Genomic DNA, 12786 nt, shown 5'->3' with positions numbered 1-12786 from the left:
GTAAAGAAATTTATTTCCCCTGTGGAAAGTTATTTCTTTGACAATATCCTTTTCCATACCAAGTTTTATTTATAGTTTTTATTTATTATCTGATTTTTGGGGATCCTTAAATTCGAGAGCTCACATATAATTATTTGGCTTTGTCTATCTGGCTAACCCCCCCCCCAACAAAAAATATCAACAAACAAACAAACAAACAAAAAAAACAAACAAACTTTGACCTTGGCTATATCAACTTTTAGACGGTTCCTAAGATTCATATTTCACTATTATGTATTCCTTGCAACAACCTTGTAATATACTAACGTTTTTTAATTCATGACCGTGGAGTTGACCTCCACTTAAAACTTAAAACAAACTTTAACCTTGACCTCCACTTTTGAATGATTGGTTCCATACTTTCTTTTACGTGTATATTTCTTGTGACAAGACCTTTCTTTTTATACAAATATTTGGACCTCTTGCCTTGACCGTGGAGTTAAACTTTTAAAAAATGGTAAACACAAGGGCTTTAAAGTGGTTTAATTGGTCCGAATACCTTGACTGTATTTTCATAAAAAGGTGTTTAATGTTTGCAAAAATCATGTTTAATTTTTTTTTTCTCAAAAATTACATTTTGTATTTCTTGTGACAAGGCTTTCTTTTGGGTGCAATCATTTTTAAATTTTGACTTCATTACCGTGACATTGATTTACTTTTTTAAAAACTTTAATTTTGCCATAAATTCTGAACGGTTGGTGCTAGACTTTTATGAATATTTCTTGTGACAAGACCTTTCTTTGAATGATTACAACATTTTTAACCTAAAACCTCGATCTTGCAGTATGATGTCATACGGGGGCATAGGTGTTTCCCAAAACACATAGAAATCGATGACAAAAATGGAGATTTCTTTCTTGAAATCAGCTTGTTGAATCAGTCATTTTAATCAGATATCGTCCTATATCGATTAGACATTTTATTGGCGTTTCTTAGAGGGAGAAAACTTGTGCGGCATAACTGAATAGTATTAGGGTAGGTATACTGTTGGGTTATCCTCAAGTACCCATGGTTAGTTAAATTATGTCAACCAGTCTGATTCAAAACTCGCCCTTTCCCTTTATACCGTCATGACGGGACTTGCTTCAAGACTGTTATGATGATTGAATTTTTTCCTTTAACGAATTTAATTTCTGAAAAATTGGGATTCCCATTATCTGTCTCTTTAAACATCCCCGTGCGGTCAGCGTAACCTCGCAGTCATCGATGATTAGAAACACATGTGGCGGATTCACACGGTGTTGCAAAGTCATAAACATTCTTGATCTTGATCATGTTGATGCCAGTACATGTATCTATATCATCTATTCAGGGACGAAATAAATCTGATTTTTTCATCTAAGTAAAACTATTTCTAAAATGTTATTGTAAAGTTTTCACCATATAATAAACATATCTTTAGTTTGCAGTATTAGAGGGATATTCATAATCGAAATCTAGACATTATTAGAAATAGTCTAAAATCAAAGTTTAATTCAAATTGTTTCGTGGGAAAATTATGATTTTTTTAATGAAACATTATATTGCAGTCGCCATATGCACCTTTATTGTTTAAATCATGTACTGTAATCTAATCATTTAAAATAACAAAAACGTAGATTAGCATCGATCTCCAATAATCTTTTCGGAAGGTTTCTACTACCAAGATTTAATATAATTTTCACTCTCCGACTCTCACGACGCTCTTAATTGCCACCCTTATTTAATTATTGATATAAAGGAGTAAGAAAAATCGATACACATTTAATATTAATATAATGTTATGTGTCGTTAAGTCTGAAGCCCCTCAGATGCAAGCATCCTGTCATAAATCTAGATTCCCATGAGCTGAGGTAAAAATATAAAGGCAAACTGATCTCTTTTATGTCCCATACAGGTAATATCGGATTTGTTGCTCACAGGTAGAGAAGTTCAGACAGTGATTGCATGTCGTTTTACAATTACTAACACTCTTTCGCCTCTGAGGTGCAGACTATCTTGTCAACTGGCGACCGAACGCAATTAAACGTTGATCGATAGATTGTGAAATCATGTCTGTGATGTCCGTGATTGCCCTCGACATATTTTATTTTATTTTTTTCTGTGTCGACGTATTAGCTGGCCACCTTTATTTCTAAATATTTTTGTTTTTTGTGGAAATTGAAACATTTTTTTTTCAACCTTTCCACAATAACAACGACCACCCAAGTAAATGAAGAATCAAAAATTATCATGATTCATTATTAAGAAATACTGAGGTCGAGAAGTATATATCATTAAATTAGTTAAAAAAAATGATGGTCATTTACAGTGCTTGGGGTTTACTTTAGATTGTAACCAGATTGCACTTGAGTAAAATTGTTTCAACCACTCGTTAAAATTTGTACTAGGGCCAAAAAACATTTCCACAAATGTGCCTCAAATACTTTGTCAAATGGACAAAAACAAAGTTTGATTACTCTAAGATATTCAGTGTTATGTTTACATATAGCTTAATTCTTTAAAGAGAAACTCTTGTTTAAATATTGACCAATTTTCGTTTCATGAACTGGGCATTTTAAACAATACACCGCGTGTGTGCACTCAGTCTTAAGTTTTTCAGTTTGCTTTTTGTTTGTTCGATTTTGTTATTTTTAAAGGACCGTTCAAATTTCACTCAATTCATTCTTTTGAAAACAAATGAACTTTATATCTTCTTTCAGTGATCTTCTTTTCGTTCACTATCCGAGAAATTCCTTTCTTTGCATTCAAACCGAAGAAAAATATGTTGCCAGAATTTATTGGGGTGTTACGTTGTATGACTATATTTACCACTTTTTATTTAACCCATACACACAATTTGATTGACTGCTGGCTTATATCACGATTCCACATAATTACTAATTAACCACAGATACATAACTATATAATGCTTAAAGCTAATAAGATTTTCTCAAACAATACTAGCACCATTTAACATGCAAACAAAATCCGATTAATCATTATGTGTATTAAGTCATATTGAAAAATACTCTTACAAGAATTTTCCCAAGGCTTTGTTGCCAAATTTTTCTGTCTGTTGCATATTTCAATGCTTTGTTCAATTTGTATTCTAGTAATACAGGACCTCTGTATTATTCAATATTATTAGTTTTATTACATTGATATTTGAATGTATTATAAACCGATTCTCAAAAAAGCAATTAAAACGACCCCTTCTAAATTTTATGAATATCTTTAGAAAGTTTGAGTTTGAGTAAAAGTCGGGCTTTCTCACTCCTCAGGAAGGTATTCGTTAATCATATTTATACTTACTTGTTTTTGGTCATAATTTGAGTTAGACATTCCATTGGAATCAGACTCCGTATCTGTCAATGAAGGGGTGGATGGAAGGGGGGTGTTTGACAGCTCGGAGCTCTCTCTGGAGTGACCCCCTAAATATCTATTATCCCTCGCCATGGGGGAGTTTGATTTCAGAATAGATAACTCCACACCAATTTTCACACGCGGGGAAAGACGAGATTCCAAACTAGGTTTGATAGATTTGGCACTTTTCTGGTGTAAGTTGTTAAAATTTCCATCACTTCTTCGATATTCGGGATTATTTTGACAATGGGGTGATCCCATTTGTTTTACTGTTTGAGACATGATCGACATCTCCGCTAGAATAATGGAGTGAAAGATACCCAGTATTTACGATGCTTAGAAAAATTCCTCCTGAATGACCATCGCATTAAAATCCCCTGATAAAATCTACTCCAGAGATCGTAAGCCCTCTTCAAACTGAATCAAAACCCAGTAGCCGGCGTAACACGTCAATTGTAATAATCCACAAGACATACAAACATCGCTGATGTAATTATAAACATAACTAAAAAGAATACATGTCTATCATAATAAACTTAGTTAAAGTGACTGCCAAGGTATAAACACAAATATACTATTTACACATGTGGGCTCTGGCCACGGAGGGTAATAAAACAATCACAATGTATACACTTGACCAACGGGCAAAACCAATGACCCTGGTGCCATAAACAAGAATAATCCTAGGGGCATATTACGATTTCCCATTTCTCTGAGACAAATGAAAAGAAAGCTGACACTTTCAATCACACGCTAAAACTATCGCCGCGGTTCGCTTCATTATGGTTCCCATTGACCCCAGCGGTCGATTCCGAAGCTATGCGCCAATGAGAAGGCAGTATTTCAAATGGAACGTGTTAATCAATTTACAAATGGATATTATCGTTAATAATTTATCACACTCCAAGTGTTTACATTTTTTAAACCACCAAACTAACACGGATAAAGTATTTTTTTTTTTCAAAGAAAAGATATTATAATGTATTATTGGGCCAATATGGAGAAGGGAAATGCAAATAGTATAATTGACTTTATCCATGTAACAACAGATGTGCAAGGGTTACAGAAATCGTGTAATTAATTCACACGTGTGACAAGAATAAATTGAATTTAAATAGCATGAAGTAGACTTGATTTCCTGTCTTCCGGGGGCTGAGAACAATGCGGGCGACAGTGAGGGGTTACGGGGAGGATAGGACACTTTGATTGTCCCTGCTTCAAAGGTTTTTAGGTTAACGTGAATTAAATTGTTAATTATCAGTATAGGTACATAACTACCTCACCGTGTTCTGGAATCGGTATATAAACACGAAGAGTAAATAACAAATTTCAAATGAGGTCACAAATATGGCATGCAAAACGTTTCAATAATATATTTTTTGTTTTCTATGTTTTTAATTGTTCACTTCAGTATTGTGTATTTCACAATTGTATTCATGATTTCATAAATTCTTCCCCTATATCATGTAGTATCGAGACTTCGCGGAGAACCAATATTCCAGACAGAATATGTAATCTCTTTGATTTGAAGAAGTATAGCCCGGATAAATTTTATTTTCTAACAAAATGTAATCTGTATAAAACCTGTAGACATGATTTTCTAAAAAAAATTATTGGAATTTCAAATTTACATATAAATGATTTAAATGTTCTATATTTAAATATAATTCATTTCCCACGTCAAACTGTGAGTTTCATATATACCCAGCTAACACAAAAACATTTTAAAAATGTTTTAAAAACATTTTCAAAATGTTGCGAAAACATTTTTAAAAAATGTTTTAATCACGTGATTTTGTATGGTTTTTTAAACGTTTTTAAAACATTTTTGTATATTTCAGCACAATGTTGTCAGAACATTTTCTTAAAATGTTGCAAAAACATTCAAAAATGTTTTAATCATTTGTATGGTTTTTTAAACGTTTTTAAAACATTTTAGTAAAATATTTCAGCAAATGTTTCCGGAACATTTTCTTAAAATGTCACAAAAACATTTTACAACAATGTTTTAATCACGTGATTTTGTATGGTTTTTTAAATGTTTTTAAAACATTTTATAAAATATTTCAACAAATGTTATCATAACATTGTTTTCAAATGTAACAAAAACATTTTTAAAAATGTTTTATTCACGTTTAATTTGTTTGGTTTTTAAAACGTTTTCAAAACATTCAACTCAAGGTTACAAAAGTATTTTTCCTGAAAATTTACTTTATATCATTAAATAATGAAATATTCATATTTAAAAAAATAAACAAAAATTATATTTAATTTTTGAATCTTTAATACAAACCCATATTCAATATGTTAATCACATTTAAATTCCATTCTCGGTACAAGTTTTAATTTGTTTTCTTTCAAGTCACCGAGTTTTTAAAGGTTGAAAACGGCGTCTAATCCATTCACTGAATTTTAAGAGAACAGAATCACAGAAATCCTATGTTCACTGTTAACATGGTAAAGGTAGAACAGAGCGGCGGATCTATAAGCACTAGTTAGACTCACATACACTGAAAAGACTGATTAGGAATCCACCCCTCGGAGAGAATAGCACAGTCTGTAAAGAAAAGGAAAATTATGTTTGTATCAGCGTTCTACATCAAATGTAATCAATGGAAATATACAAAAAATATTTTTAAATAATAATTATATCAAATAAAAGTTCTTTCCTCATTGGCATTGAAAAAAGCAGAAAAATAATTACTATGACAATATTATTGAGGAGTAATAGTATTTACGTACACCTTTGCCTTCACCAAAGGCGGGTCTTTTGAATGTGGGAATTTGAAAATACGGATATGCAACCAGTTGTAAAGAAATTTCATTTTTAAATTTATTGTTTGATGATTAACATTATACTTGAAACAAAGATATAATTGTTTTTATAATATTAAATCAAATACAAGTATATAATCTTAATGCTTTGTCATTGCTACATACATTTGTACAAAGTTGATTGTACTTGTAATTGATTATCACTGGTAGTATAAAAGTAATTTTAAATGATCTTTTAAAATCTATGATGAAGGAATAATTCTTACCATTCAAAGTTAATAAATCCCGAGGTTATTGTCGTGGTTTATATGGTGCAAAGTCTTTTTCAAATCGGCACGGAGTAAGCGCGCACATCTTGTTTACCAGAATTCAAAATTTGGCCTAAAAAGCAAACCACTATACTTTTAACGCGCTGCCCAGCAGGAAAATTGCATAAGAGGTTATCAAGACACTGAAACTTGTGCCAATCCCTATCTAATGCCTCATTTAAAATTCTATGGATACAGATTTGCTGAAGAACTTTATTTTTTAAAAAGACTTTAAGAGTTTTATTTAATGCTTATGATTTTATACATCTATTTATATTTTAAAATTTTTTGTTTGCCTATCCTTTCATTTATTGACTTTTTGATTTGGTTAATCAAAGGACTTTATATAATTTATGTCTGTTTTATCAATAAGCCAAAACTAGAAATCATTATAAAATACCGGAAAAAATCTTTCAATTAAAAAATTACTTCAATTCCTCATTTTAACACTATTCTTTCTATATTTTCTTCATAAGCTAGATTTTAAAAAAAATAACAATAATACATTATTTGAATGTTTTAAGAACATTTTGAAAATGTTTCTAAAAATGTCAAAACTATAATTAAAATGTTTCAATTGTAGTGAAAATAGTTATTTTAGTTACTGTTATAAATAAACATTTTCACTGCCTAGGCCTAAAAATATCTGGAATTGAATGTTTTTAACTAACAGCGATATTAAGAATGTTTTTAAAAAAATTTCAAATGTTCCTTACAAATGTTTTAGAATCGTACAATGTATATGCAATGTTTTCGATTTACAGAAAAAGAATGTTTCATTTCATGTTTTAAGAACGTTTTTAAAACGTTTTATAAGATCTTAATATATTGAAAGCTATAAAAAACCCTAAATGAATTAAGAATGTTTCAAAAACATTTTGACAACGTTCCTTCCAAATGTTTCAGAGACGTATTTATGCAATGTTTCAAATTTATGGAAAAGGAATGTTTCATTTCATGTTTTAAAAACGTTTTTAAAACGTAATATAAAAATCTTTGATAGTTGAAAGCTAAACATGCCTTTTGAAACATTTTTAAAACGTTTTAAAAATATTTTAGAAAAATGTTCCAAAAGGATTTAATCATAAGCTTTTTGAAAACATTTTAAAAATGTTTTTAAAATGTTATAATGAAAATAGGAAATGTTTTAAAAACATATTTAAAATGTTTAGTCTGAAACGTTTCGAAAAAACCTTTTTACAACACCAATAAAATGTTTTGAAAATGTTTTGTGCTACCTGGGTAATTAGGGATGTCAAATCGGTCAATTTTTAATACTCGGTTATTCCCAAGTTTTGCCCTGCGTCCACTCAAAAGTGTAATATAAATAAATATGAATAAGTAAATTGATGAATGTAAAACATTGTAAACACTTGTAGAAATAAAACCAGATGCTCTAATAGGAGGTTTACATGTAAATGCATTTCTGTTGTAACATTATGATGATGAGTTAAATTTAATACGATTTTTTAAAGTTCAATCTATTTATCAGATAAACACAAGAAATAAAATCGTAAGTGGTTCAAAAAAAATATAATCATCCGTATTGTCATGTAACTCTTTGTTGCATTTGACGTCAAGATATAATCATTTTGACTTGAACTTGACCAAGTTCTAAGAGAGCCTATTTACGATTTTCGAATACTTGATCCAATTTTATTATCCAGGACGGTATTTTGTATTTTTCATTTTTTTTAAAGTCTTATATTTGTAATGTTTTGGCATTAATCAAACACAACCATATCAACAGTGCGCGTTATTTTATTCTTTTCCCGAGAATTTATTGTCAACAAAATTTCTAATTCATTTAATCATAACAGAACTTAAACGATGTTCAGTGTAAACAAATAATTAAAGAAAGTCAAAAAAAGGAAATGACATCGAAAAAAGCCAGGTAACAGGTGCTTGTTGAATAATTACTGTATAAACACTAAATAACGGTCATTTAAGATACAAACCCTAATGTTTTTAAAGTGCATGGTATTTTACGTTTTAATACATTGTTTAATGCATTAATAAATAAGCTTAGAAATATTTGAAAATATACCCATACAAGTAATTTTTATCCAAACAGGAATTAAAATGGACATACACATGTTAACCGGGAATTGTGTTGAGAAATATATAATCCATATGTTAAATATTTCATATAAAAATTTCATATGTATTTTAACAAAGAAAATTCTCTACTTCTTTTCATCGGTTCATATGTATATATGCATCATTAAGTCTGGCTGAAAAAAATGTCTCAAATATCCAAATTTATCCATTGTATTTAGTCAAAATTATTAATATTTAATGAAATTTAGTACCCAAGATATTTATACATTATTTGATTTTCAATATATTTCATTGATTGAAGAAAGAAAACTAAGGAAAACTGTTCCAAAACTAGAAAATATACTACATGTTTAATCATTTCTTGGGATCAGGGGTATACTATATAGTTCAAACCTTTTTTCAAATTGATTTTTTTTATCTTACGCATTACCATGCAAATATAACCCTGACTAACCTGAAACAACAAAAAAGGGGGCGTATTTTAACAAGAGTAGTCCCAGAGAGTAGCTCTGATTTTTCACAGATTAGTCTTCAGATGGGGGAAATAGTCTCTTCTCGGGGAAACAGACAGTTCTATGGTATTAATATTATATAGAGTAATAACAGTAGAGGCATAATATAATATCCAGTTGATAAAGGACGATTGAAATTTAGTCATATTTTATAGTAAAGGAAGATTATAAGTTTTATAATTTAACAGTCAATAATCTTATTTAGGCACGGATTTAGAATTTTCTTCAAAGGAGGGGTGAAAAGAAAAAGAGTTATTATAACGCACGTTTTACACATAGATCCCCCTTTACAAATTAGGATTTACGGGTTCGGAGATATGTAGCTTTCTTTTTCAAACAATACCAGGTAATCCATGCAAGTATTTTTCCCAGGATGTTCAACTTCCCAATTTTAAAAACCATCTCCTTTTTTAAAACTACATATAGGTTTCATTTTTGTTTTCACTTGTAACCGAATTTCTTTATATAGTATATTACAATATTTTTGCATTTCACTGAACATTTTCTATAGTAAAAACACAACAAAAATTTGGGAGTTCCTTCTTTCTCTCTCTTTTGCAAATCCAAAGGGGAGGATGCAACCCTTGGACCTCTCCCTCTGGATCCGCCACTGTTCTTCACCTGTTTGAAATCCCCGCGTTTCCATTTTGGCGGGTAAATGTTTACAGGCGCTATTGAAGAAGGCAAAAAATATCATGAATAGTAAATTAAAACCTGTATGGTAAAATTCTTCAAGTTTAGCAATAAAATGATATTCTTACGTCTAATATTCCGTCCGAGTTGCAGCGGGTGGGCTATTCTTGTTTATATCTAATAATAGAAACAACAGCGCCACCTTTATATGAAATCAACATGGCGCGTTTACGATTTCCAGGCCGTCCTGGATGTAGATTCGATCGACTGGGAGTGCGCTATGGTGCTGATGAGGCCAGAAACACCAACGATCCTCTTACATTATTTGTAGCAAACATTCACCGTGGATTGCGATTGTTTAGAGAACTTGTTGGTGATTCGGATGAGGTAATTCCCAAGTTTTGCCCTGCGTCCACTCAAGATGGCCGCCATCGATCGTTTTCTACGATTGTGGCCTTACTTTTCCACTTTGTTTGCGTTCATTGAAATTATTTACGCGTTGATTCATAGATTCTGATCTATTTCAAAACTTAATTCATCAAAATAATGCAACAAATAAATCAATCATCCATTTCTTAGGGAGAAATCTATATGTTTAAGTGACCCCCCTCCAACCTGATGCAATATTTCCTTGTATATTTCATTTTAATTCATAGTCCTATATTTCGTAACGTTTTGATTCATAATTGTGATTATTTTATTCTTTGAGTTCATTGTCAACAAACTATTTCATTATTACTACGTCTAGATTGTTTATTATGCGTATCAGGAAATGACATTGAAAAATGCTAGCATCGTATCCTGTTGAATCTAAGTTCAGACACTAAATAAAAAGATACAATTGTTTTTAAAGTATGGAGTTTACGAATATATGTATTTAGATGTTGTTTATTCCCATACAAGTAATTTTTATCCAAACAGGAATTAAAATGGACATACACATGACTGGGAATTGTGTTGAGAAAGTTTGTTCCATGATGATTTCAAAGTATTGCTTAACTAAAGAGATGAATTTTCAAGTCAGACAAAATCACAAGAGTGTGTTTTAGATTTGTAGCAGGAAGTTACAGGGTTTTTCTGCCATAGGGAAAAATATTTAACATCTTTAAAGCACACAAATGACAGAAATGCTGGCCATTTTGAGTGAAAATATATTTTACTTTTGTATTATTTATTGGAAAATGAGCAGGTATTAGAGCAATAAATCACTTTTCAAAAGAATAGGTTTGTCATTTTGAATTATTTTATTACTGTCTTGATAATTTTTGCATAGTACATGTATTTGAAAGGATGTTTTGATCTGTGTGCTTAATATATGTCACAAATATACGTCATCTGTAACATTTGTTTTTACACCTATCCTCCCCTTATTGACTCAACAAAAGACCTTATGGTAGTGGACTCTGTAGACATGAAATATTTCAAACGTAAATATTTTTCTATTGTATTTCCTTTGGAAAGTAAAAGAAGAGTGTGGAATGAACTTTCTCAACACCCTTTACGTGTATATGAAGAGTTAGGATCTAAATATAAGAATTGTGATATTTTATATACATACATAGTTGCAATCTGCATCTACTACATGGTGTTCAATTAAAAAAAATCATTCCAAAATCTCTGCTAATATCAGACAGGTGGGGATTTTTCAATATGTTTATATTTACTCAATACTCATTGACATTGCTACTATGACACATGGTAATATTAAGTTATTACCAAAAATTGAAAATCAAATGAAATATCTGTCAGTTACATTATAATGGATTGCACAACTCATTTGAAGTACTAAACCAAATTTGAAGGACATGAAAATGTAGTAAGCACATTTAAAGAAAATTCCTAAGGCCAAGATAAATAAAAAGTGTGTTTCCTTTTCCAACCAATTAGGGTAGGTAAGTAGGGAAAACATTTTATTTTGATTTAACATTTTTTGGGCAGGCACACAGCTATGTTCCCCAAGGAAATTCATGTGCTGTCAAAATATTTCTGATTAATGTGCATGTGTGATATGCATTTTCCCAAACATGGAAGTGATCAAGATTTGGATTTCTAATTGTAAAACTGGAGTAGTTTACTTATCTCCTGGAAAGATATTGACAGAAAAAAAATTTCAGGGTCGGCTCCTATACTGTATTTAAGGAGGCTGGGGGGTCAACAAATTAACCACAAACTAACCACCAGATTTAACTTATTTTTTAAGATATGGTATCTTAAGCTGTCAACTATCATTTGGCAAAGAAAAAATTCATACATTTTAGTTTTAAAATTTGATCATTCTTGTATATCTTTATATGGAGCTCTCCTTTTAAACGAGATCGAAATGGTCTGAAAATGGCTGCCACCCCCCAGCCTCTTTAAGAGTCGGTCTGGGAACCGTAAACATACTAATTATTTATCTAGGCCTAAGTGATATCAAATGATCAGTACATGTGTGTAGTACATTAATTGATGTGATTTTAATTTTATGATTTTTAAAGGATGATGAATTTGAAGGCTTTACCAAAGAGGAAGTCCGACTTTCAGAAAAAAAATTACAAAAGGAGTTGGCCAAATATAGGAGAGAACAGGAGAGTGATATTACCTCACCAGGTAGGAATGTAATGTATTATATTGGGTAATGATGTTAACAAAATTAATGCATTTAATTATCATGTGTCTGTGTTGTATAAGTCACAGTGTTGTCCCTAAGAATTGAAATAACAGATGTTTTTTTAAAAGTAGAAGGAGGTTATTGGTTCCTTCCCCTTGCAGAGAACTGAGGGGAGATACCAGAATATCATGGGGTTTAAGTCATTATTGATGGTTTTCCATTGAGGTGATTTAAGAAAGACTTGTTCCCCATGGCTGCCATATTTTAGGGCAAGATTCCCAGATCCCTTCATTATTCAACCAAGTTCAATTTGTTATACTGATTACCGAGGTAAAGATAACACTATTTTTCTTATGAATATACATACCCTGGTATATATGGATAAAGCCTCTAATGCCCTCTATTAATTCATAATTTTAAGATTGTAAATATTTTCCCCCATATATTTCTTGCATGCATGTTTAAAATTGGTTGCTCAAAGAGGAAAATTCACTGTTTGCCCTACAAGATGGCGGCTAAGGGGAATAACTCTGAGGCAAAATAC

The 12786-nt window shown here is 30.9% G+C and overlaps 1 protein-coding gene across 1 annotated transcript in view; it reads left to right on the top strand.

Moving 5' to 3' along the window:
• Window positions 1–9860: 9860 nt before the first annotated feature.
• Window positions 9861–12786, top strand: part of LOC134279944 (histone-lysine N-methyltransferase 2A-like) — a 35483-nt gene continuing 32557 nt past the window's right edge. Inside the window, 2 exon segments of the mRNA XM_062762352.1 lie at window positions 9861–10039; window positions 12130–12241. Coding sequence (XP_062618336.1) covers window positions 9872–10039; window positions 12130–12241 — 280 coding nt within the window. The 5' untranslated portion in view covers window positions 9861–9871.

This window comes from Saccostrea cucullata, unplaced genomic scaffold (genome assembly GCF_032062105.1).
Source record: "Saccostrea cucullata isolate Sc308-1 unplaced genomic scaffold, CSIRO_AGI_Scuc_v1 ctg1860, whole genome shotgun sequence".
Lineage (NCBI taxonomy): Eukaryota > Metazoa > Mollusca > Bivalvia > Ostreida > Ostreidae > Saccostrea > Saccostrea cuccullata.
Note: the sequence above shows the minus strand (reverse complement) of the source record. Positions and strands in the feature narration are given on the sequence as shown.